This window comes from Stigmatopora argus, chromosome 19, assembly GCF_051989625.1.
Source record: "Stigmatopora argus isolate UIUO_Sarg chromosome 19, RoL_Sarg_1.0, whole genome shotgun sequence".
Lineage (NCBI taxonomy): Eukaryota > Metazoa > Chordata > Actinopteri > Syngnathiformes > Syngnathidae > Stigmatopora > Stigmatopora argus.
In genome coordinates, this window is record NC_135405.1 from 13,662,885 (window position 1) to 13,689,714 (window position 26,830).

General features: G+C 43.6%; 2 protein-coding genes across 3 annotated transcripts; both read right to left on the reverse strand.

Moving 5' to 3' along the window:
• Window positions 1-517: 517 nt before the first annotated feature.
• pinx1 (PIN2 (TERF1) interacting telomerase inhibitor 1) lies at window positions 518-17,494 on the reverse strand. The gene is made up of 7 exons (XM_077586845.1): window positions 17,283-17,494; window positions 16,685-16,794; window positions 16,184-16,276; window positions 16,031-16,103; window positions 15,344-15,433; window positions 10,744-10,829; window positions 518-1,782 (listed from the first exon to the last, which is right to left on the reverse strand). The coding sequence occupies exons 1-7, from the start codon at window positions 17,299-17,301 to the stop codon at window positions 1,339-1,341; spliced, it is 915 nt and encodes a 304-aa protein (XP_077442971.1). The 5' UTR covers window positions 17,302-17,494; the 3' UTR covers window positions 518-1,338.
• A 2,325-nt stretch (window positions 17,495-19,819) lies between these two features.
• On the reverse strand, window positions 19,820-26,709 carry tdh (L-threonine dehydrogenase). Of its 2 annotated transcripts, none has more exons than XM_077586842.1 (9): window positions 26,552-26,709; window positions 24,538-24,742; window positions 24,043-24,085; window positions 22,881-22,951; window positions 22,642-22,791; window positions 22,382-22,554; window positions 21,621-21,711; window positions 21,265-21,534; window positions 19,820-21,130 (listed from the first exon to the last, which is right to left on the reverse strand). In XM_077586842.1, the coding sequence occupies exons 1-9, from the start codon at window positions 26,645-26,647 to the stop codon at window positions 20,991-20,993; spliced, it is 1,239 nt and encodes a 412-aa protein (XP_077442968.1). In that variant the 5' UTR covers window positions 26,648-26,709; the 3' UTR covers window positions 19,820-20,990. The 2 variants fall into 2 exon arrangements, with proteins under 2 accessions (XP_077442968.1, XP_077442969.1); XM_077586843.1 differs by lacking the exon at window positions 26,552-26,709 and adding an exon at window positions 25,414-25,655.
• Between the last annotated feature and the right edge of the window lie 121 nt (window positions 26,710-26,830).

Below are 26,830 nucleotides of genomic sequence, written 5' to 3' on the forward strand. Positions count from 1 at the left end.
GCGTGTCGCGTCGGTGACGGATCGCCTCCCATTTCCCTGGGACGCGGCGATTTGGACTCTGAGTCGACGACGCGGCGGCGGCGATGGCGGCGTTACGCAAGTCCCCCGCCGTCAAACAATAACGTGGCTTCTTCAAAGGGAAAAAAAACAATGCCAACATGAGTCAAATTCAGCATGAAATTTCATTAGCCACTCGGACGCCATTGTTTTTGCTCCGTCCGCCGTCCGCCGGCCCCACACAAAAACGACTCGACAACTTTCAATGGAGGAAGACAAAAAGCAAAATGGCGGAAGTCGAACGATCTTGATATTTGGATGAAAAATGACTAGAGTTATGAGGTCACAGAAATGGGAGAAAAATGAGCATTGGGTTTTGGTCAATGGTTAGAAATTAGGCAAAAATAAATACCATTTTACTCACGATTTGGAGACACAAAGTTGTCGCTATTTTTTGAAGGAAAAGTTTAGTCCCGTGAAATGTTCATTTGGTCCTAAAAAAATGAGCACTATAGATGGAAAAAGTCAAGTTGAATTTATTTTTCTACAAGCTTCCAAAATAAACAGGATAGTCTTCTAAATGTCAGGAATTGGCATTAGAATACAAAAACTATTTCAGGAAATAATTGGTCTATAAAATAAAATAAAAAAAACATTTTACAGATTGCATGTACACCAATCATTTTTTGGGGGGTGGGACTTTTTGGCGTATCCAAATCCACACATGCTAATCATGATTTGCCTAAAAAGGAGACTTTCATTTCATGTATTGTAGTCCATTTTTTTGGCGTTTTCCAATTTATGTTAACTGCCGTTTGCGTGAATCATTTGTGAACACCTTAAAAGGAATTCTTTCCAAAACAGAAGGCATTTCCTTGATACCATAAACCATTCCCATTTGTTCTTTTTCGATTTCTTCTCAATTGAGTCACAAAGGCGACCGCCGCCGCCGCCGCCGTCAAACACGTTTTTCGTGTGTGTGTGTGCGGCGTGCCGGCCCATTTCCATGTTACCGTCAAAGCGGCTCGGGACGTCACCGTTTGGCACAAAGCGCCAAACCGGTATTTGTCGCGGGCTGCGATTGGCTGGCGACCGCTCTGATTTTTCTTAGGAACTTGCGAGCGGTCGCTAGCGGAGCGCTTCATTATTATTATTATTATTATTATTTTGCAATTGGTGGAATGGCTTGTTTGAAAAAGGCAAAAAGCAGCCAGGGGTAATTACTCCTGTGGCCACGCCCACAACTTTCTAATTGCTTTAACCGACCGGTCGGACTAAAAAAAAATGATAAACTACGTCGTTAATTCACCCACAACGGTCAAAACGTTGACATTTACGCTTTTACTGTGCCTTCTTTTTTTTGGACTTTTTGGGCAAGATAAGCTCCGCCTCCTCGCCGCTATTATTTTCAAGTAGTAGCGCTTCGCTTTCCACCGCCATTTTGTTTTTCCGCTTCATTTTCTTCTTTTTTGAGGGCGCTCGGTTCTCCTCGTAGTCATTTTCGGCGGCCCGTTTCTTCTTTTTGGAACACTCACCTTCTTCTTCGTCGTCGTCGTCGTCGTCTTCTTTTTCTGCCCGTTTCTTTTTCTTGGCTTTCTTTTTGGGGGGTTCTTCCGACGAGTCCTGGGGGGCGGCGGCGGTGGCGGCAGTGGCGGCGGTGGCCGTCTTCAGCCTGGCCATCCTTTGCGCAAAGTACTGGTTCATGGTGAGGCTGCTGGTCATCGTTGTGGAAGGCGGGGGCGGAGTCTCGGCGCCGTTGCCATGGGAATGTGGGCTGCCTTCTTCCTGGAAAAGACACAAATAAATTTGAAAAATCATTCAAAATGTAAACAGAAATACAAAAAAACTGACCGCATTTATTTTTAAAAATGTTTTTGAATTCTTTTACAATTAGCGCTCAGTAAATATTTGTTTTATTTTATTTTTTTTTTAAGATTTAAAAACAGGAAATGCAAAAAAAGTAGAAAATAACATTTTATACTGATTTTCCTGATGAAATAAAAGAGTAAAATGGAAAGGCAAGGAAATATTTATTTCCCAAAATAAAAATCACATCGACTTGTAGTTCATCGGAATCAGATTAGAATTTTTGCAATGAATCCAAAAGGAGTAAAACATCTACTAAAAATGCAATTGTACATTTAGATAGCTGCAAAATAGTCTGAATTCGATTTAAATTGTGTGATTTCTAAGAGCCGATGCATCGACTTAAAGGAAAAACAGATGGTGATTAATCATCAAATAAAAAAAATAAAAACAACACACACAAGGGCCCCTTTAAATCAAAGCCTATATTAAAAGACATCTTTGCGCCAGCTCCATTTGTCAACCGGCGTCATTTATCTCCATTTTCTCAACGGCCTACTCAATGCGGAACGATTTGCGCCGAAGAATCGGCCGCGAAACAATGCGGCCGCCGCCGGGGCGCCCCTTTACCCGGAAATTGAAAAACGCGGCCCAGCCCCCAGACCCCCCAATGCCCCCCCTTACTTTACACGGAGATGAGAGCCCCGGGACCCCGGACGCCGATGAGGACGGGCAAGTTAACGGATGAGCCGCCGACACGGCGTGCGTCGCGTGCATTTAAAGACGAGCCCTGGGGACAAAATAAGGCGGCACAATAGCTAGCGTTTAAAAGAAAAAAACTATAATAATGATTGAATTGCTGAATATGACAAAAAGAAGAAAAAAAATAAAGTGAATGATGAATTCTGTTTCATATTTTATCAGGATAAGTTGAACACATGAACATGACTTTTGCATCATGTGATCAAGTTGACTTTTCACTTTGAGATTTTAATCTGAGATCTCACATATTTTGGTGACAGGTTTCACAAGTAAATAAAGAGATCCAGAAACTAAAATAGACCAAAAAAAACGACTCCAATTTCACAGTGCATTTTAAAAATAAATAAAAAAATCCCCATCTATAATGACACGGCATTTTTCTAATCACCATGGTGAAATAAGGGCGCATTTGGATTCCACGCCAATCTAATCTTAGGTTACCCGTTTCCAATTGGCGTTTGTTCTATTCCGCTCTCGTCTGTTGCTAGCGAGACGGTGGGCGGCTTAATTACGGGTTAGCGGAAAGCCGTCCGACGGGTCAAAGTGGGAAACTGGATTATCAAAAAGACGTTTCCAAGTAACTTGCCACCGCTGTCAACACTATTTTTTAATGGCGCTCCCCGGGGCCAAGCCAACTTTGCCACACTGGCCTCGCCTTTGTGCTCCCATCCGAAGCGGGGCGGTCATTTCACAGTTACTTGTAAAGCCACCTCCGGTCATCCTTTCTTCCCCCCCCCAAATCCCAGTTTACGCGCTGTCAGCTAGCGAAAGCTTGTTGCGCCGCTATGGATTTTTTCTCCCCCAAAGTTTGGCAAAACGGAGGAAACTTTCTGGTTCAACTTTAATAGTGTCGAACCGCCGGTTATTTTAACCTTGTCAAGCAATGTATCGGAAGACGGCACCATGGAGTCCCCGTGGGGAAGCTATTGACCATTTAGCGCAGGGGTAGGGAACCTATGGCTCGGGAGCCATATATGGCTCTTTTGATGGCTGCATATGGCGCTCCACTAACCTGTGAGGTAAACTATGGAAACTGCTGGTGAGAAAGTGCAGGAATAGGAGCGTTACGTTGCTATTATGGCATTGACACTACCCCAGCGCCTTATAATCATTTTTTTTTTCTATTACACTCTTTTGTATGGATTTTCTCATTGATACTCAGTGATTAGCAACAACGTAACAATGTTGTCAAAATAATTCAGAGACTTTTTGTACTTTAAAAGTGGTGAAGTGACTAAAAAAAGGCGCACATTTTCATGTATGTTGACTTTTAAATTCGGAGCATGGCTCTCAAGGATTAACATTGAAAAAATATGAATTGTTTATGCCTCTTTCCATCAAAAAGGTTCCCGACCCCTAATCTAGCGCGTTGAGATAAATAGGGCGGATTCTTTGGCCCCCAGTTATTGGGACGAGCCGAAAAAAACAGACTTGCAATTTTCCTTCCGTACATGCTTAATGGCGCCGATATTTTGTATTTCCAGTTATTTATCTTATCGTTTTTGAAGGCCAAGCGGGGGTACTTTGGGGAAAATGGTCAGTGTGCAAGCATTCTGGTCATCTAGCCGGTCAATTGTCATGGAAGTGGGTCGTGCTAAGCGCAAATTGGTCGGCACAGAAGCCAAGTGGTGGAAAAGGTTAGTGGAAGGCACACTTGTTTTGCCACTCCCCCTCCTTTTCCTTCTCCTTCTCCTCCTTCTCCTTCTTCTCTCAGGCCAGGAAAAGGATGCGCTGAGCGTGGCACCGCGTGCAAGGCCGAGATAAGGCTCCTTCGGCGGAGGAGCGGCCCGGCTGGCCCTCGGCCTTTCCTGCGCCCGCCGCCCTCTCCCCAGGTGGGGGGTGGCGCTCAAGAGGCCGCCAGGGGTCCGGCCGGGAAGGCTCTCGCCACTAACGAGGCCGACCGCTAGCCAGTCGGCCGGCGCGCCAACCTTTCCAAACGACCGGAGCGACAGTTGGAGTTGGAACGAGGACGCGCGCCGACCCACGTATTGCTCAAGTATGTTTTTCTGTCAATATGGAGTTTGTTAGGCGCCCAAGTTTGCCCGTAGATGGCGCCATTCCCGGCGAACGGGAATTTAGCATGGTTTTGTAAGAGAAAATAGGATTAGGCGGTGAACCGGGGCTCGGCCCGTCCGTCACGTTAACCGTTAACTCGCCGTTAAATCCATTTGAAGTGGGATAGCTAACCCCAAATCAGCGAGTGGCCCGTAAAGGGTTAAATCAAGACGCGAAAACTATGGCCACTCTTCATCGGAGTCTCAATTAAGGGCCAATGAAGTCATGTGACATTTTATTTCCCGGAAGGATGGGAAAGTGCTTTTTTTGCAATACTTCCTGCTTTTTTGCTTTTCCGATAAATGTCCGCCAATAACGGCAGGGGTCCGTAATTAAGCGGGGTGGGGGGCGCTCGCATTGTCCTGCCACAATAATAAATTTGGCCATAGTCGGGGTCTATGGATCAGGAGGTCCCGATGAGCCAGCTGTCTCTCCCACATGAACGTCGGGATCCGACAAGTCATCCTTCACGGCGATGATGTGGGCGGACAGAATATGAAAAGAAGAAAAAAAGTGGACGCAGAACTCCTCGCTAAATAAGACGACCTTTCACCTATTGCCATCAATAAAAAATAAAAAAAATGACTCACGGAGGGATGAAAGGAGCTAAAAAAATTGGGATTATTCACAAAACAATTGATCAAATTCGTGAAGTCATCCGAAGTCAAACTTTTAACTATTTATTTTTAACTTTTAACTATCAAATTGTTGCAAAGAGCACAAATTGTTACACGTTTATTCGCTGCCGGCCTTCCAATTCTAATAGATTGGACGTTTCTCTTTTTTACGGTGGTTTGCGTCGCTGGCGGCCATCTTGGGTAGGTCAATCTGCATTAGAAAACGAAATCCCAATCCCAATCCCTCGAATCGGCGCATTATTTCTTACTACTTCCCGATTTTAGCGTTTAAAATTTAGAGCAAGTTTGTGTAAGGTTTCTCCAAAGCCAACCGGGCAGGGCGCCTTTCCCAGACAAAATAAATGGGCTGGCCTAAAAAGGCCGTTTATCACGGGCAAACAAATGAAGATGGCATTATGCATGAGGCAAAGCTCATTTATTCAAGCCGCTTGCCCATTTAGCTTCGGCGGACGCTAATTAGCCTGGCAGCATCTTAACAGAGACACAGAAACCATGTTTTTTTTTTGTTTTTTAACGTCTCGGGGAGGCTGGCAGGAAGCGAGCCGCTAAACGTGTAGCGGTGGTTTGGCGGGGTGTTGATGTGTTCTGGCGCTAAAGGGTGAAGCCCCAGCCCCCCCTTTTTGGGACAAAAGGTTAAGCCTTCAATTAGATGTTATCTGAGAGTGAATTGGAGGGCTTGACTTTAAGCGTGACGCCCTGCGCGGGTGCAGCGGAGCATGGGACGACTGCCATGGTGCCGCCGCCGCCGCCGCGTTTAACCACGCAACGGAGCAAAACAAGAAGACAGCCTGGTGTTTTTTGTTTTGTTTTTGTTCAACTTTTGAATGCCTTAAGTCACTTTAAAAATGAGCCGCTTTTACTCACGACACTTAAAATAAGAACAAACGTGTTCAAACGGCCGTCGGTTGACGGGAATGAGTCGAAGGGCGTGGCCTAATAGTTATCTAATCATGACAATATGACAAAACAATTTTGAGTAAGCTATGGTCAGCTCTAAAAAATAAGAAAAGCAATTTTGACATTTTTGAGCAATTATTTTTTTATCTGAGAAAAATAAGTCCTAATTAAAGTATGTTGTACCTTGACGGAACTGGTTTGATGGACTAAAGTTTTAGCGCGCTTTCTCATCCGGGTTAAGGCTAACGTGTCTCAATACATTTGAGCGACCTTTCCTAAGGGTTGGCGTGGTCGCCCCCGACGCGGAAGACCCCCTCGTTACAGGTGCCCCCCGACGGGGCCCCCGGGTGACCCCCGCGAATGCGAGAGTGGGAGCGGCTTGAGGGCGGCCAGGGGTCACATTGACCCCGAGAGGGAGGGCCGGGCGACGTGCCGAGCGTCTGACTCAAGCCAGAGAGACTAAATCATCTCTGAAGCAATTTCAAATGTCTGGGAAAACTTTGCCACCAGTTTGGCTAACTAACAATCTGGACTAGTGGCCACGCTAAAACCACCATTTTGGTTCTTTGGCCAGGTTAGAACAGCCATTTTGGTTCTTTGTTTAACTCAAGAGCCAATACATCATCACATTTAAAGGGCATGTCGCAGGTGGCGATTAAGGAACTTTATTAGCCTACTTTTATTTGATTTTGGATTTTATTTTCTCGTCAGCTCCTTCAGCCAGGCGACCAATCCAAAAGAATCGGACGACCGAAGAAGCCTACCCCCCGAGCAATCGAAACGTTAGCGTCGCATCTGTCCGTCGGCGCCCCCGCGCCATCCATCACCCTTCCCACGCGAGGCCCCGCCCCCTCGCCGTTCCCCGCCTCGACTCAATTACCGGCCGCGTGACAAACGACGGGCCGGCGAGGTATCAAAAAGCCGGCCGGCGTGCGTCCCGTCCGCTTCGGAGAGGAAGCCCCCTCGGCGGTCCCCGGTCCGTCCCGCGGCCCTCGGCCGGTTCGCCCCGGACCTCCTCGGGGGCTTTGGTTAGAGGAGGCGCCGGCGGGAGGGAGGGAGGCCCCATTTATCTCGGGTCGGGGGGCCGGCGACGGGGCTCCGGTCGGGCCGGGTCGGCCCGGAAAAGCCCGGCATTAGCTGAAATAAAGCGCCCCGGTGAAAAATGTCCCGCCATTGGCTAATTAATCAGTCAAAGGGGAGCGCGGCGGACGGCGACTTGAGGGACCCGAGCGGGCCCCCGGCGCCGGCGCCACGGGCCCGCTGATAAATCGACTCCCCCACGGTTCATACATCAACTAAAGTTAGTCATTTTTTAAAAGCGCCGGCTCGGTGGAAAGGTGGAATCGAGTCGACGGGCCAACGGGAGGGCGCTTTAGTCGCGGCGTTGGCGAAAATTGGAGCGCTATCTTCAAATTATTTGCAATAACGATGGACCATCGTTGATCAATAACGATGGGCAAGTGACTTCACTTTAATATTTTAATTTTTTTTCCCCCAAGTAGAAATGGAAGAATTATTCAAGCTTCTATTGATGCATACATTTTGAGCAGTGCATTTATGTATTATATAAATATGTCTATTTCAAATTCTATTATGTATTATATAAATATGTCTATTTCAAATTCTATTATTTATTTTTTTATTCCGAGGGGCCGTTAAAAGCTCAGTTTAAAGAATTTTAATGTATTTATTGGTTTCGTAATGAAAAATACGTTTCTAGTATTAAACCCCAATGAGCATCTTATTTTTAAATTTGTTGTTTTTTAAATGTGTTGTTTTAACGTCATTGTATTTGAAGGAGTACCTTTTAAAGGGCAAATAAAAACATGAATCTATCATTTCGATTGTCAGATCCATTGGAAGTGGCCAGCTTCCCAATTTTAAATAAATTTGGACGTCTACTGGCGATCAAGTCATTTCAAGACTTTTACTGCCACGTGATTGGACGCCAATGCCTAAAAAAATAAATGTCCCCGAATCTCAGGTAGGTTTGTCCCAGCCGGCCGTCGTCCGTCCCTTTGATGAAGGCGAGCGGGCGCCCGTTTCGGGGAGAGCGTTGCGAGCGGCGATAAGAGGCCGGCAGGAAGCACATCGCCGCAGAGGAAGGAAAAAGCGCCCGGCGGCGGCCAGCGCGCCGAGATTCGCCGGGGCGGAAGGGAAGACGGGGGAGGAGGAGGGGGGAGGAGAGGGGAGGGGAGCGCGAGCCGAGAAGCCCGCCCAGATTCCCCGCCGTCTCTCCGCGTGGATGCAGATGCGCCATAACCACGGGAAAATGGACCTATTTTCCGGACTCCGAGTCTCGCTTTTAATCACGTGTTATGTTAGGCGGATCGTTTTTTTCCCCACCCCCAAAAAACGTGTGTGCCTGTTCGTTTTTCTTAGTTTAAGCTATCAAGTTTGTTTTAGGTTTCGGATTTTTGGGGCGGAAAAAAAGAATGCAAATTTTACTCCCGGTTAGGGAAGATTGGAAATAGCCAAAAACATTTTATTTGTAGTTATTGAATCATGAAAAGGTGCCAATTGTGGAATTTTTGGGGGGAAATGGCGTGCTTTTTTTATTTTATACAAATGTTTTTTTTAAATCTGCTATCATCGCTGCAATAATGACAGTTTACGAAAAATGTCACTTATGTTGACTACTTATTTATTGATTATTTATTTATTTTTATTTATTGATTATTTATCAGTTTCTTGTTGTTTGTGTAAGCTTTAAATTTACGAAAAGTCACTTGTGTTGACTACTTATTGATTTTTCAGTTATTTTTATTTATTGATTATTTATCAGTTTCTTGTTGTTTATGTAAGCTTTAAATTATACTTGCACAATGACAAAAAGATTCCATTCCATGAATAAAATTGCCTAGTTATCGCCAAATAATAGATTTCAAAACTCTTTAAATTGTAACATCCAAAAAAAAACTGTTGCTATGTGACATCAAGGGATGGACGGACCTACTTTAAGGTCAAATGTTTGTTTATGCTTTCTGGTAAATTAAAAAAAAAGTGACTCATACTCTAGTGCAACATATGTTTTTTTGTTTTTGTTTTTTTCTAACTCTTCATTGTGCATTCTTTGGCAGCTGCGAGCGATACTCGTGCGCCACTTGTAGTCCAAAAAAAAAAAACAGGTTATTTGAAATGTAAATACGGCAACGATGCTGCCTGGCGAGGCCTCGCAGGGGTTCATTGTAATTGGGTCTAAGCCCCCAGCACCCCCCCCCCGCACGGTCAATGGCGTGCGTCCCTCCCGGCTGAAAAAAAAATAACAAGCCATAACGGAACGATTAGGGAGCGAACGGCGCGGCGCGTTTCCCAGGGTAATGGGCCGGGGAGCGAGCGAGCGGCGGCCATTGTGGGGCTCACCTGCGAGGGTTTTGTTTCATTCTCCCGCTGCATTTTGGGAAATTCCCCATGCCAATTTCTCCCAGACAAACGGCGGAGATAAACTAACAAAGGTGGCGGTGGAGAGAGAGAAAAAAAACGTGTTGAGCGAGGTTGCTTCTGCTTTGGCTTTTATGCAAGCCAATACTTTGGCCAATTGTAACCTGCCCCCCCCTTTTTTTGAATGTTAAAAAATGTATATCCTCCACAAAAACATTTTAGTCTCATTTAAAGGTGTTTTTTTTTTCTTTTCCTCCTATTCTTTGCTTTATTTCAGAGTGAAGAATTGTATTTATTTCTGCTATGATATGCCACATATAGTGAAATATTTGATTTCAATCGATCCCATGACTAATATAAACAACAATTGAAACCATTGCTATATTTAGTATCAACCCTAAGCAGTCAAACTCAAAGCATTGCCATACTGCTCCCTTTAACTTATTTATACTGACTGCCATTGCCAGGAATACATAATTTATTTGGACCTTGGCAGCCGCTAATAATTGATTATATGTCACTGCCTATTTCAATGGTATTGATCTAGTATAAAAAATATATATATAATACATACGTTTTTTTATCTAAGGACAAAATGCACTGCTCAAAATATATGTATCAAAATAGGGTTGAATAATTGAGGCATTTTGACTATATATATTTTTATTTTTTAATAATAAAGTCACTTGCCCATCATTATTGATTGATGATTAGTCAATCATTTTTTGCGCACGATCACGTTTCAGCGTAACTGATTTGAAGTAGAAATTGATTTTTTTTACCATCCAAGTATTGTTTTTAACGAGGAGTAAAATTCGGATTCATCTCAAGATTTGTTGCCGTGGAATCGGTGATGTCATTTTTGGACAGAATCTATCATTTACTTACTTTCAGGATTCATTGGCTGGCCCTAAAACGGTTGGATGGTGCTAAATGGGATTGCCGACAAACTCAACTTTTTTTTGCAAACGCATACATTTTTTTTATTTTTTGCCGATTCTCGCCCGAAGAGAAGCGCGATGGCGTCCGGCGACGTGTCGGCGGTTGGGAGTGCAAATCCTTTAAGTGGATTTGGCCCCGTTAAAAGCCGCACGCCGCGAGCGGGCTAATCCCAAACGCTTAGCGCAGCAAACGCCACGGGCGCCGCTGGTAATGACTACCGAGCGAGCGAGCACCGCCATGACGCTTTTGCGTCCGGGGGTCCTACCTGCTCGGAGTGCGCCGCGCCAGCTTTCGCTCTTTTGCCGAAGATGCAGTTGAGGTCCGTTGCGCTTCGGGAGGACAGGTCCTTTCCTGGAAGAAGAAAAAAAAATGAAATGAAATCAAAATATCAAGAATAGAATCCCACCATTTATTGAGGGGAATTCTGTCAAATACAAGTATGAAAAGTCTTTATAATTTCGGCTAGGCAAGTTACCTCCAACTCAAATGCATGAAAATAGCAGAGAATTGATATATTGGAGTCGATTTAAAACATAAACATGGACAAGAAAATGTTTAGTTTTAAGATTTTTTGGGGGAAACTATAATAAGGTGGTGTTTACAGATTCCGTCCTCCCTTTTATTTTATGATTTTTCTCATTTTCACCTGCATTTGTTCCATTTTTAGTCATTTTTTTTGTACTTACTTAACGCCTTTGCTCATACTGGATAGTTTTAGGTTGTGGCACTACTTGATACATTTAGCATTTGTGGCAGTTCAGTTGAAAGACTTAAAAAATACAGACTATCCTTTATCCCCAAACCATTTAAAATGGATTAAATCGTGGAAAAAAAAACACCCAATATTCATTCATTTTCGGTCCTGGGTCGCCGGGGGTGCTGGAGCCTACCCAATTTTTTCTCCCCCCGTTATGACACGACACTATCCGCACCTCTGATCTTCCCAAAGCGGCGTTCTAAAAATCCAGACATCTCGCATTTTCCTCCCGTCGGCAAAGAAAGAAAAATAAAGCGGGTGGCCACGCCCCCCTCCGTCCGCACTCCCACTTGAAGGACCTCAAAGACCCGCACGCTCGGTCCCGAGTCCTGTTCGTACAGCTGCATCCTCTTCCTTCGGCGCGCCTCTGATAACATTTGGTTATTTATTGCCCTAGCCTAGCGGCTGGCTCTATCGCCCCGCGCCCCCTTCCAGAAGCAAGCCAGAGAGCCATTTAAAATAACAAATATGGCGCGAGACGGGCGGCAAAAATATTTTTAAAAAAACGGGTCCGGTCGGCTTTCGGGGAAGGAAGGAGCCGTCAAAAAATACGGGCGCCGGGTCAAAGTGCAAATTATCGCGGGCGGGATAAAAAGCTGACATTTTCCTTTCGCCGCGTTGTTGCGAAATATCGCTACGCCGGTCGGCTTTTGTTTGTTTTTGTTTTTAATTCGACGATACGGCGGCTACGCGGAGGTAGCAATTAGAAAGTGTGGGGGGGCGGGCGTTTTAGGGGGTGTCGCTGTCACCAAGCGGCAGAGATTTTTAAGTCAGCCGGCGTTTTGGAGCGCTCGCAAACAAAAGGACAAACAAACGCCATCAATCACGGCAGATAGCGTCGGCGCCAACAGGAAGTCGATAAAATACAACAGAAATGAATAAATAGGCAGGTAAAAAGTGGGGAGGGAGTTGGGAAGATTTAAAGAGCCTTCCAGTAAAAGACAGGTTTAACATTCGGGTTGGCAGAGAGCAGAGGGGTCAAAGCGGCGGCACGGGGGCCAAATCGGGCCCGCCAAATTATTTTGGGGGGCCCGAGAATCAAATTCAAATGATTATAAATGTATATTATATAACCTGATTTTTCCTCTTTAAATCAATCATTCCAATGTGGTGTTTTTAGTTCAAAAAGCATTTTGTAAAATCTAAAAATAAATATATCAAAATATTTTCTGTTTTCCACTTTGATATTGAACATAATAGAAATATTTTGTTTCCTTTTGAAATGAAAAACAAATGCTTAAAAAAACGTTTTCCCTTACTAAGAAAAATGTTTTAGATTTATAAAAAACTGAATGTTTAGGGATTTTTGATAGAGATTTAATTACCGGGACGACAGGTCCTGCCCGGCAACAAAGGGGAATATTCGGCGAGCGCCTCCACGTGTATCGTGATTATTTTAGGTGGGTCACGTGACGGCGGTTAGCGTACGGGAACGAGGAGTCACGTCGCCCGGATGCCAAACTGGACGTACTCGCTCGCGTGCCTTCCCCGAACGGTCGCCGTGGCCCCGCCCCGATTGGGTGGCGGCCAAGTGCGTGCGGCAGCGGAGATTTCGAGCGGCAAAGCTCGTTAGGGGGGCCCGACGGGATTCGCTCCTGACTTCTGAAGAAGGTCAACGGCGAGGTCGTGGTGACCTGGACCCAGCGGGTCGCGGATTTGCTGCTTTGCCATACGTATATTATTTCATGAATATTGCAGTACATTTAAAAATATGCTAATGACTTATTTTGCTATTATTACCATGTGTCATTTAATCGTGATTAACATGTATTATTTCATGAATATTGTGGTCCATTTACAAATATGCTAATGACTTATTTTGCTATTATTACCATGTTTCATTTAATCGCGATTAACATGTATCATTTCATCAATATTGCGGTACATTTAAAAATATGCTAATGACTTATTTTGCTATTATTACCATGTTTCATTTAATCACGATTAACATGTATTATTTCATGAATATTGCGGTACATTTAAAAATATGCTAATGACTTATTTTGCTATTATTACCATGTTTCATTTAATCGCGATTAACATGTATTATTTCATGAATATTGCGGTACATTTAAAAATATGCTAATGACTTATTTTGCTATTATTACCATGTTTAATTCAATCGCAAGTAAACAGTACCTGTTTAAAAAAAATCCCCTTTTTTATTTCATTGACGGACTGTTTTGCCATTAGCAGTCATTATTTTTAACCCAAAAATAAAGATGTAACTTTCCCCAAAATGAACAGGACGCGAGTGAAAAGGGAGGGAAGTGACTGAGGAATGCTTGGAAATCATCGGAAAGTGACCCAAAATCAACAGAAGGCGACCCGGAAATGCTCCCAAGTCAACAGGACACGACCCGTCGGCGTAAAACCGTGCGCAAAAATGGCCTCCAATGAGAAGGAAGCCATCAAAATGTACAACAAGCGCCTTCGGAATACGCCAGAATGTACTGGAAGGGCGCCAAAATGGACAGGAAGGCTAACCCACTACTTGAAAATTAACCATGACTTTCGCGGTTTCCTTATTGGTGGTCATTATCGTTGAACAAAACAAAACGGATAAATATTTTCGAGCTTGGAAAAAAAAAAAAATCTTAGCATGAGGTCATTGGCAACCTTGGCTCTATCGCCGTTTGTGACGGCCGCTGAGTCATTTGCGGCGGAAACCGGCACGGGTGCTCAAGTCGTTCATGGGAACACGTCGGCGTCATTCTTCCCGCTTCCTGTTTGCCTGTACGCGGCATCTGGCGCTTCCATTTACGCGGCTGGGACAAAATGGGCGAAATACGCGGGGAATACGCGGCGAATACGCGCGGCCGTTTGGCTAGCAGACGTCCATCTCTGTCACCCGGCGATAAGTGCCTCTAACAATAGCTTCCTCTTGAGTTTTGAACCGTGATGAATGCGAACGTCTATTTGCTGTTGATTCGTTCGCTTCATTGTCTTTGCCCCGGGACGTGTTCGTACCCCCCGACCTGTCATCATCCGTGGGAGACCCCCCGGGGATTTTTTGTAAGAGTGGAGACCTTCTCCAGCTGCTGCTAGACGTCGAGAAAAAAAAAGGAAAAAGAAAAAGGAAGCACCTGATTTGACGGCATACTCTGTCAAAGGAACGGAAGGCTCATCATGGGAAATGCGGCTAGCATGTGGTCACACGTGTAGCGCTTTTTGCTAGCAAACGCAAGATTTGTATTCTTTTTTTTTTGGTCATACTTCTGGAGTGGTGCTATGTTTGTAGGGTTGCGAAAAATAGTCAGACTTGCGAGACTAAAAACGGATATTTTATAGGAAAACTATCAATCCGCATTTGTTTGTTTATTTTTTGCTTTACAGTAAATTACCAAATGAAAATGGCACTTAAACTCGTAATAAACTCGGAGCAGAAGATTTTAAAATGAAGTCAAAAGTAGTAATTAGGACACTTTATATAAATAATCTATATTAACGCCTCGCTTGCCATTGACGGGGATTGACGTCTAATCCGTTTGGCGTACAGCGAATGATTGAAACATTGACGGTCACAAAAGAATTATTAATCTATATTACCTAACAACAGTCTTACCTCATACGCAAGTTAATTCTTTATAACAAATGTTAATTCAGTATCGAAAACTGATTATTTCTTTGAGTTCCCATATTAACTCACCGACGTCCAACGAAAGCGCTTCATTCGCTGCCGGCCCTCCCACTTCAAATGGATTGGACATTTACTGGCAGCAACCATTTAAGTGGGTCAAAGGCGAGCCAGGTGCAAACGTTACGTGGCCCGTTGATGAAATACGACTAAGCGCTTAGTCATTTTGCTGTCCAGTCATCCCTAACCGCGAGTTCCTTCTCGTGCCTATCGCTGCTGAGACGGCTTCCTGATATCCCTCCCAACTAAATAAATAAATAATAAAATAAAAACACCTGCCCTGGCGGCAACCGGGCCCGGTGACCTCGTACGGGCCGACGGAGACGTGATGGGCGTCTGAGGCGAAAGCCAAAATAAAAAAGGGGGCGCGTCCCGGCATCAAATTTTGACGTTCGTAATAGAACGGAGGAGGATAAATGACAGTCATTTTTAAGTGAGGGGGAAAAAAAAAAGTAGAGTTTGAGAACGCACCTTTTGCAAATTTCATGTAATGGACTCGCTTTTTGGATGACTTGGATTTCTCTTCCAGGCTGAAGCTTTTCTGTTCCTCTGGTTGGCTTTCTAAAAAATAAAAAAAATACAAGTTATTAATGTGGTGTAGTGTGGTGACATTGCACAAAAATAAAAAAAAATGCAGGCCGATTGACACCGAATTGTTGCGTCTTGTAATTAAAAAAATAATAACAAATAAATTAAAAATTAAACAAATATATTTTGTTTTTTAACGTTTCTAAATGTGCAGTTCTACATGAATCCATGAAGCCGATTGACACCGAATTGTTGCGTCCTGTAATTAAAAAAATAATAACAAATTAATTAAAAATTAGACAAATATATTTTGTTTTTTAACGTTTCCAAATGTGCAGTTCTACATGAATCCTGGGCTTTACTGCAGCACCCTCTTGTGGCGAAAACTGGTAGGACATGACAGGAATTGTAGCAGAATTTGATTTCTAATTATTTCTTGACTGGTGCTTTTTGAAGCATTTTCATTTTCTATGCAAGCAAAAATAAAAGATTTGTTTCTTTCCCTGAATTGGAGCACGCACGCATCTGAAACTTAAATGTTGACTTGAAACAAGAATCAAAATAAATCACGGTGACTTAAAAATGTTATAATATTTTACGAAACAGTCCCAAAATGTTTGCATGGATTACCAGCGTTGCCGTGGCAGTCGTTGAGCTGAGCGAGTAAGTCGTTGAAATCGTCCTGGTGTGCGATCCAGTTATCCTGAAGAAAAAAAGGAGGATGAGGATGACAACCCAAGACAAACGCCGGTCTGCCGTTTAATGGCTTTAAAATGAACTCACCTCGTAGTTGCCATTAGTTCCGAGGCCGTAATGATCATTTTTCACTTTGACTTTGATGGGGTTGACTTCTCCTTGCTCACTTCTGCCCAGGCCCTAAATACAAGCATGGATGAATTCGCTGCCAACCTCCCACATCAAATGGATTGGACGTCTAGCATCGTCAGTGAAAGAAAAAAAAATACCAGGTGCTTTTAAGAATCGATTTAAGCTAGGAAGGACTTTATTTTTAATGTCAAAAAATGGACATTGCTAGGAATGTAGCACCTACCAAGATGGTCCCACAGAGACCAAAATACACACTTTAGTTTGATGGCTGCGTTTTGTATTTGTACAATAAAATGATTTACTTTCTCAATGAGATGGAATAGCAAACCAGCATTTATGCATGATTCTACCGCCATAGAAAAGTCAGTTAAGAGACACTCATTGTCTGCCACTGAGGGTGATAGGGTCCAATTGATTTGGAGTGGGAAGGAAGGCAGCGACCGCAATATATCGTACCTTGCCTTTGGACCAGCCCATGCGTTCCAGCATCTTCTGCCCAAACTTGGACTCGTCATTGCTCCAAGCAGAGTTCCGAGGATCCAACGACCACTTTTGTTTTCTACGGGCTGACATATGGCAGAATTCGCTCAGAATCAATTATGAAATAAATAAACATGTACTTTTATAAATCTAGTTCATCTGCAGCTGGGATATTTTGGGCTAATCACGGGCCTTAAATCAGCTACTTTTCCTAGTGTTTATATACACTGCCTGCTTCCTTTATATTTAAAAACATATCCCAATATAATTCATATCAACATATATCAAAAATAAGCAAATACCATGCTACGTTGTAGTGAAAATAAGTAAGAATTGTGTTTTATGTAACGCCAAAGCGGTAACTTAATAGACAGCACACGTGTCGACGATGACAGAACATGCTAAAGCTATTGCTAGCTACTGGATGTTTTTACTTTTTTCCCAACAATGAAGAGCAATTATTGGGGTGGCGTTAACTTTTACGAAGACACAAACGCTTTACGAGTTGTTAAAGTAGATCATTTCGGACATATATGAGGAAAAAATAACATAAATATGATATGATTTTTCTTACTTTCGGCGAGAGTGGACATCCTAAGGGGTCCTAGTGATATTTCCGGTGTAGGATTCCTACTTTGCCTGACGTAAATATCACGGTAGCTTCAGGTAACGTTAACATAAAACTAAAACAAATATTATATCTACATAATATATAAAACAAATAAATCTCATTATACATGTATAATGAAAATAAAATAACTCAATTCAAGGTGTCTTATGTCACGCAAAAAGAAAAGGCACTCTTAAATCAACCTCATGCTGAATGATTGCTGTTTTATAAATCGACCAGCAGAGGGAGCGTTCACCCGAGAATGATAAACGTTCAATACTACACTCAAACGCCCTTTCTTGCTTATTTTGTCACATATGCTGCTTGTTACTTTGAAAATTCGGGACATTTGTCATTAATCAACGCCAACCAATTCCCAAACTATTATGTATTACTTTGAAATAAATTAAAAAAAGATTGTAACAGTTTCAGCACATTTTCCTAAGTACTCCATGTACTATGTTGCATCGTAGCCAAAAAACTTTAAAACGTTTAAACTTCGAGGAGCCACATTATGTAACTGACAGTAAAAAATGTCATTTTCAGACTTACAAGGCCAATCAGTCAGTGTCCATTTTGGTGCAACATATTTTACTTTCTTGAGTCAAAACAATGACAACAACATGGCCTTGACACGCTCTCGTTATGATACATCGTATGGGAATGAGTTGAACTTTTTGTAGTGTGGTGACATTGCACAAAAAAAAAAATGCAGGCCGATTGACACCGAATTGTTGCGTCACACTTGGCACATAGTCGGTGAGAAAGTACTCGACTTTTTGAAGTGAGTCGAGCGACCGCTTTGTCCCGTTTTAATGATCAGGAATGTCGCTCCGTCGGTACTTTTGGCCATCATCGCCGTCCTTCATTTTGAGAAGAAAAGGATACGCTTGAAGTCGTGTATTCTTTATCTTCTGCGGAGAATGCCAAGTCGGTTCGTAAAAGAGGAAAGGTGGTGGCCCAGGAAAGTTTATTATGGCGACATGTTATTGTTAGTTCATATCGATTAATACTTCAGTAGTTAAAATAAGTCTGCTAAATACTATTGAACTCATTATCACAGATTCATCGCAACTTTAACTACTTGAACCGGAGTGAACTTTATCGAATGTGAGTGAGTTCAACTTGACGAATCCAAATTAAAAGCATACTCGTGTGTCTTTGGCTTTTCTGAGAAACAGAGGGGTGAGCGCGGCGCCCTCGTGGTTCTCAGACAGCAACAAAGGCCACCCCCATTTTTTGGGGAGGCCTGGCCCTTCCTTTTGAGGCTTCTTATGTAACTCGCAGGCTTGCCTCCCGTCAGCCAATGGGAGGGCCGTTATCATATTCCCACAGCGCGGCGAAGGGGGAGACGAGACGGCGGCACGGGGGAGCGCGGCGGGCGGGAAGCCCGCCAGAGCTCCGTAACATTGTGTGCCCGAGACCTGTTGCCGTGGCGACGCCCACCGACCATCATTGGTTGACCTTCGTGATTGAAAAAAATGGATGAGTTCATGTCACGTTATGGAACTTTGCAATAAGGAAAACAACTCGAGCGCCATTTTTGTTTTGACTACTAGTCATTTTTTTTCCATTAAGGTTGTGGTCTGTTATGAAATTTGGTATATTTAAACTGCCATTTTCACGAGTTTAGTTTTGATTTAAATTTGCATTTTAGGAAAACAACTCGGGCACCATTTTTGTTTTGACTACTAGTCATATTTTTTTCCATTATGGTTGTGGTCGGTTATGAAATTTGGTATATTTAAACTACCATTTTCACGATTTTAGTTTTGATTGAAATTTGCATTTTAGGCTAAAAGTGACTTTTCTGAATTCCTTGTCATTCATCCTTGTTCAAATTAGTCACTAAATTGTTACAAAAATATATGTTAAAGTTGTTCACGTTTTATAGCCTAAGAAATTTGACATTAGCTTTAAGTTTTGTCACAACTTTAAACTGTTAACATGCAAATGTGACAAGTGTCTGTTTTAACTTCAATTGAAAACAATTTCCCGTTTTAACATGACAATTTGGAGCAAAACAAAGTGAGGCAAACGGCGCATATTTCTTTCCTTTTCATTTGATTTGTGGCCAGCACAGCAGGATTATCCCGTCATTCCGCCTCAGAACAATTCAAAACGGGCCTAAAGCAATGACGGCGCGCTCCCTAAACCCCGGCGAAGCCACCTTTGTAAAAACCTTTCAAGGTTCAGCGAGTTCCTTTTGTCAAAAACAAGCCCCGCCCCCGCGAGCCGACACCGCCAAGCCGCCATTTAGCGAGTCATCGCTTTTGGAGCGGGCCCGTCGGCATTCTTTGGCGACGTATTCCCGTTTCGCACGCGCTCCCATCCGCCCGAGTCAATTCAAAATGGCCGATTACATAACGCCAAGGTTGCCAACTGCCACAAAGTCAAAATAGCGCCGCATGCAAACCTTGGCGCGACAAGTCCTCGCCTGTTATGGGGAAAAAAAAACATCAAAAAAATAAGGCCAAGTTACAAAAGAAGTAAAGCAAGTATGCAGAAAAAGTGGTTTATTATCAACGCAATTGTAACAGCAGAAAAAGAACCCTTTTTTTTCCTAGAAAAACTAAACTACACCTCGTATTTCCACATCATCCCTAGAAAATAAAAATACATCAACTAAAAAAAGAAAAGCTGTCAAAGGACACCGATAGAAAGAATAAATTATGTGGTGGAATATATTGAAAAGAATTGCTCCCCAAACCCCCTGGATTCAATTTTAACATTATAAAATTTTAGCATCCGTCCAAAGGCACCGACATTGGAATTGTAAACAATCCTTGATTTACTCCAGTTTAGAGAAAGGTTGCAAAAGTCGGGACATTTCCGGTAAATTTACAGGAATATTTTGAGATAATTATGCGCTTTTAACGTTGGAGGTTAGGTACCAACGCATTACAAGTTAGCACCTCAGACCTTACAAGTTAGCCACTTAAATGTTAAACGTTAACTGCTGTAATATGAAAGTTTAGCTGCTTAAATGCTAAAAATTAGTAATTAGCTAATAGTTAGCGGCTTAAACGCCAAAATGATCAATTTAAATGTTAAGAGTTAACTGCTGTAACATGAAAGTTTAGCCGCTTAACCGCTAAGAGTTAGGTGCTTAGATGCTAAAAGTTATCCATTTAAGAGTTAAATGCTCTAACATTTAAGTTAATTAACCTTTATTTAACCAGACAGAACCCATATTTTATTCCAAAGCCGCTTAAACACTGAACGTTAGCCATTTAAATGTTAAAAGTTGACTGCTGTAACGTTAAAGTTTGCCACTTAAACGCTAAGAGTTAGCCGCTTTAACGCTAAAAGTTAACGTTCTAATCCATAATAGACACCATGTCCAATTTGCAGTAGGAGGGTTGGCAGTGAAGTGACTACACTAAAAGCCATAACCAGATTTTGGTAGTTTTTGTTTATAGTTGCTAGTTGATTTCCCGCTTTGAAACTTCCCGACATTTTGCAACCTAAGTCAGGCAATCCTCGGCGATGCGGCGAAAACAACGGGTTTGTTTTTTTCCCCGCGGCGGGCAAAACAATACGTCCCGCCCGCCCGGAACTGCAAACTATTTACACGGGGGCGCCGGGTTCCCCATCCCTCTTTGGTCATTCTATACACTATGTACAACAACAACAAGAAAAAAGCTGTCTTAGCTTAACCGAGCGCGAGCGCTAGCTGGCGTGGGCCATGCGCGTCTCGCCGCTCAGGTAGTTGAGCATCGTTTGCACCAGCTCGGGCAGGTCGTAGTCGTGCTTCCAGGCCCAGTCGCGCTTGGCGTTGGAGTCGTCGAAATTCATGGGCCACGAGTCGGCTGGGAAACAAAACGGGAAACGGTTATGCCACTTTTTTGTAGTCCGTCCGTATTTTTCTTTTTTTAGCTAGCGCTGCAAAATCTCATTTGCCATACGAACGGTCCAATCGACCCTGGCGCCGGAGCCGACTCACCGATGGCCTGCCGGACGGGGTCCACGTTGTACGACACCTCCAATTCGGGCACGTGCTTGCGCAGCTCGCACGCCAGCTCGTCGGGCGAGAAGCTCATGGCGTTGATGTTGTACGTTCGCATGGCCAGCGAGTCGGCGGGCGCCTCCAGCACCTCCAGCGTGGCGCGCAGGCAGTCGTCGATGTACATCATGGGCAGCCGCGTGTCGGGCCGCAGGAAGCACTCGAACTTGCCCGTCTTGATGGCGTCGTGGAAAATCTGGACGGCGTAGTCTGAGAGAGACGGGCGTTACAAAAAATGGGTCTCAAATGCGGCGAGGATTTCATATGCCCGGCCATTCGCCGCCATCAAATCTCACCGGTGGTGCCGCCGCCTGGCATGGAGTCGGCGGAAATGATTCCCGGATAGCGGAGGCAGCGGAAGTCCAAGCCGTAGCGGTGATGGTAGTACTGGTGGGGAGAGAGAGCGCCGCCATTTAGAAGCGTTGCAAGTACAAATATGTTTGACTTCAATGTGGGTTTTTTTGCATTTATCCATGTATTTATTTATTAACTTACTTATTACCCATCTATTTATGTCTAAAATGCCTTTCCTATTGCTGCATCCTCACCCTCTTGCTACTGTGACACATTGCAAGTAGAAATATGTTTGACCTCAATTTGTTTTTTTTGTATTTATCCATGTATTTATTTATTAACTTACTTAATTACCTATCTATTTATGTCTAAAATGCCTTTCCTATTGCTGCATCCTCACCCTCTTGCTACTGTGACACATTGCAAGTAGAAATATGTTTGACTTCAATTTGTTTTTTTTTGTATTTATTTGTATTTATTCATGTATTTATTTATTAAGTTACTTATTACCTATCTATTTATGTCTAAAATGCCTTTCCTATTTCTGCATCCTCACCCTCTTGCTACTGTGACAACGAAATTTCCCGAATACGGGATGAATAAAGTTTTCCAATCCAATATAATTTCTCCCCCAATCAGAAGTTTCAGTCACGTTTTCTGTTCAAATATGGCCGCCGGTGAGTTGCACTCATTTATACCAGGTTGCCAGTCAAATTTTTTCCAGTATTTTTGTCAAACGAGGTCCCCTCCCCATTCCTCTTACTTCTCCCATGAGTTCGGCATGGACTTTGGAGACGCCGTAGATGGTGCGGGGCCTCTGCACGCACAGGTCGGGCGTGGGGTCGCGCGGGGACGTGGGTCCGAAGGCGCCGATGGTGCTGGGGACGAAGAGACGCAGGCCGTGCTCCGCCGCGATGTCCAGGATGTTGTGGAGCCCTGAGCGAGAGAAGCAAGACGTCAGCCAAAAGGAAAAAGGAATAAAAATGAAAAATGAAATCCAAAATTGCCAGCACGTTCGCTCACCGGTGATATTGACGGATCGGGCCAGCGCCACGTTAGCCTCGCCCACGGCGCTGAGAAGCGCGCTGTAGTGGACCAACCAAGTGATTCGGTTGTTCACCACAATCTCCCGCAGGTTCTTGTAGTCCAAAATGTCAGAGTAGATGAAGGGCCCTGTAGGGGGCGCCATAAAAGATGTTGACAAAGGCAGAAGAAGAAGAATTGAAGGCGAACGGGATGAACGACCAGTGGTACGCACTTACCGCTGTGGAAAACGTTGCTGGTGGGTTTCCTGATGTCGGACAGAATCACGTTGTTCTTCCCGAAGCGTTTCCTGTAAGAGCGCAACGTCGGGTTACTCAACCGACACGCTAACTTGCTAATCAAACAACGGGCGTGCTAGCCCACTCACTAAACAAACATGAAAGCACCCGTGTCCGTTACTGACGCACAAACAAAATGAGCCTAACCCACTTGGTTGCTCAATCATACTGTACAATAAACACTCGTTTTTTTGTTCACCAGAAGTTGTCACCTGCCCAAAAGTCAGAATAGGAAAGTCCCTCAAAACCAATAGGAAATGACACGCAATTTGCTTTAAGTCCTCTAAAATGAACGCATTAACAATGATAGATGTCCAGCTGTAGATGTTTATCTGAATGTTTTGTGCCAAAAATAAAATGGTCCGGCCCACATTAGATTGACTTGGCACACCCTAACCATTCCACTGTGTGCCGCCTGCGGTTGGTGCAGGTTTTCATTCCAACCTCTAAAGCAAATGTGTCAAAGTGGCGGCCCGGGGGCCAAATCTGGCCCGACGCATCATTTTGTGTGGCCCGGGAAAGTAAATGATGAGTGCCGACTTTCAGTTTTAGGATCAAATTAAAATGAATAGTATATTAAATTTCCTGATTTTCCCCCCTTTTAAACCAATAATTTTGATTTTTTAATCCATTTTTTTCTGTTTTTAGTTCAAAAATCATTTTGTAAAATCTAAAAATATATATAAAAAAGCTAAAATAAAGATTTTTTTTTACTATAAAAACTGAATATTCAGGGCTTTTAATCCATTTATTTAAAAAATCTAAATATTATATCTAAAATGGTCCGGCCCACGTGAAATCAAGTTGATATTAAAGCGGCCCGCGAACCAACCCAAGTCTGACACTCTTGTTCGAAACTTCTAAAGGGAAACGCTTTGCACAAATCGGGTGTCCTGCAAGTCCAATCAGTTGATGTCAGTCAGGTGCTCCTTGTTTCAGCCCAACCCCCGCTGGTCTAATTGTCTGCCGAACAAAAAGCTCTCACCCACAGCGGCCTCCCACGACCGCTTTGCCCTCCCCCGCCTTAACCCGACTGAGTTTGACATCCCTAGGCTTACACACGAGCTCGAAAAAAAAAAAACCAAACGGCGAAGAAGGTTACCTCAATAGTTTGGCGAGTCCCACCCCGAGTTGTCCAAGGCCACCTGCAATTGACACAAGCAACCATTGTTAGTGGACGCTGAATGGAGTAGCTTGCAAGTTAAGAGGGGGCGGGGATAGGGTCTTTTGTCTGGACCCTCCGTGCCAGACTCGATCCCAGTAACCTCATCTCTTTTTACAAAGTCACTCTAGTTTGACTCAATCCACACGTATCACTTTCATTTTCGTTCCAATTCACCCACACCCACTAAATTTGATATAAATTTGAATCTGTTCATATTAAAGTCGCGCTGGATTGCCGCACCAGCCGGAAGACCCGGACGGAACGTGCCAGAAAGTCTTACGTGACTACATAACTGCTGTCTGTAATTACAATACTTGAGCAGAAGAAGTCAGACTTGCTCCTTTGGAAACTTCCAGTCGCACTCTGTCATTAAATGCTACATTTATACTCTCTGCGGTGGCGACAAACGTGATCTTCTTGCTTTGAACTCACCCGTGATGAGCACTTTGGGGTGGTCCGTCTCGGAGAAGGACACCGAGTGAAAGCTGGCGTCCGATGTCACCTGGCGAGGCGAGAAACTGATGCCGCGGACGGCCGCCACCAAGGACCGGCATCCGCAAGCCTGAGCGGGGCCGGCCGCCAACGCCGCCTGCTTGACCGCCTTGCTGAGGGTTCTGAAGACCACCATGCTTGATGCCTGTGAAGGGAACATTCATAGTTTGCGTCAATAAAGCCTCTGTTGAGGAGCACCATCCTGCATTGCCACTTTTTCCAAATGCAAATATAGTGACGTCTACGGCTGTCAAACTAAGGGGGGGCAGAGGTAAACAAGGCGCAGCCGCAAAAAAAATAAAGCTGGCAAGACGGGAGGACACGTAGGCAGTGTTTCTACCTATTTTACATTGATACTTCAAACCATAATGCTGTGTAATGTTAAAATTCGGCCACACCGAGAAGGTATATATTTTCAACATGATTATCGGAGTTCGTTTCTAATTACGGAAACATTTGCAATCCGTCAAATTCAAGATTTCAGTCTTTTCAATTTTCATAATATTTTGTTCAATAATAGTTAGAACATAGCAAACTCTTTGTTTATATTTAAACCATAGTTACTTTCAAATGTGCTAATTTTCATTTACCACGCCCTAACTTTGGCCTACGGCCACTCACAACATTTAAACCCATGAAACAAAACACTACAGTTCAAACGACTAGATGACCATTTCATAAACTAACATTGACTTCCATTGACGACGATACACGTCCAGTCCATTCGGATTAGGAGCGGCTGGGAGCGACCCTTCCCAATCCAAATTTTGCATTGGACGTCTATCGCCGTCAATGTCACAAAACATCAACACTCACCGTCAATGTTGTGCAGCTCGAAAAGAAGGAAAGAGGAGACGCACTTGACAAATATTTATACCGAACTGCCCTGCCTTCAGCGGCAGCCAATCAGCGATCGAGGGCGTTTTTACTCGCTTTTCCTGCGAAAACTACCACGCAATGTTTTTTTTCTCGTGTAGCAAAAGTTTATTTTTAATATAAAAGACAAATGACGAGTTGGATGGGGTGACGAAGTCCGCTTGAGGCCGTTTGAAGAGAATGCTCCTCACCGCCCCCTCCGGCCATGTGCGCCGCTTTGTTATGCCAAAATATCGGTTTGTATAACAAGCACAAGCGGGATGGGCGACAGAAACGTCACGGAAAGATGTTTTATACTATTCCGGGTTGTTATGAACGAGATTCGAAACGTAACTATTAAAAATGTCGAGAGTGAAGCCGGAAATAGTTTCTGGCGGTGACTATGCTGCCTTCAGGTGCTCTAGGAAAGGGGACTATTACCACTTACTATTTTTTTTAAACAATTATGCACACAAAATAGGAGTTCAAAGTATTAATATTAAATGTAAACTACTTGCCCATTATCGCCAAGGGAATGTAAATCGGACAAAATTATCGCGAGGACTTTCTATAACAAAGCAAATATTCCCAATAAAGAAAATAAATGTTGGGCTTTTTTAGGGATTTGATAACCGGTATTTCAGAGTACGTCATGTCCACGTCCTTATGACACTTCATTTGAGTTTGATTTATTATTTCTCCTCTGAAAATGGCCTAACCAAAGTCAATTCTTATTCAATAAAAATACGTCATGAAGCGACGTTATTTTGCAATTTTCGACTGAACAACTGCTATTTCCCTTTATTATGACACCACTTGAAGGCAGCTTTAGCCTATTAGCTTGTGGTTATCCAAAGAGACGGCAATAAGAATTATTTAAAAAAAAAACAATACTTAAAAAAAAACATACATGAGTTTTAAATCACCAAGAACTACTATGGTTCTAAACTCGATTTAGAAATACATTTCGTGACCCTAGCCATGAGTTTCGAAACAAGCTAGTTCCCCCAAAAAGCACGGTTCAAAGCGGAAGTATTCTTCATTATTTCATTGAACTACTAATTAAAAACATTAGAGGAGAAATGTAAGTAGTACTTGCCGCAAATGTACACAGTCCGGAGGTTGTGGTGCTTTGTCGGAGGCTTGTCGTGACGCGCTGTGACGCTCGAGGTGTTATCTGAAGCCGGTGTTGCATCAGCTGCTATATATCAGCGGCCATCTGCATTCTGGAGAAGCCGCTCTGGTCGCTGATTGGTCCACGCTCGGAGGTGCGGTGGAGCGCGGACGCGCCCAAATGACGTCACTCTGTACAGCCGTCCATACTGTGCCTTTTGGCTTGTTTACCATCCACGTGGCCGGCGAAGACCTTCATTCGATT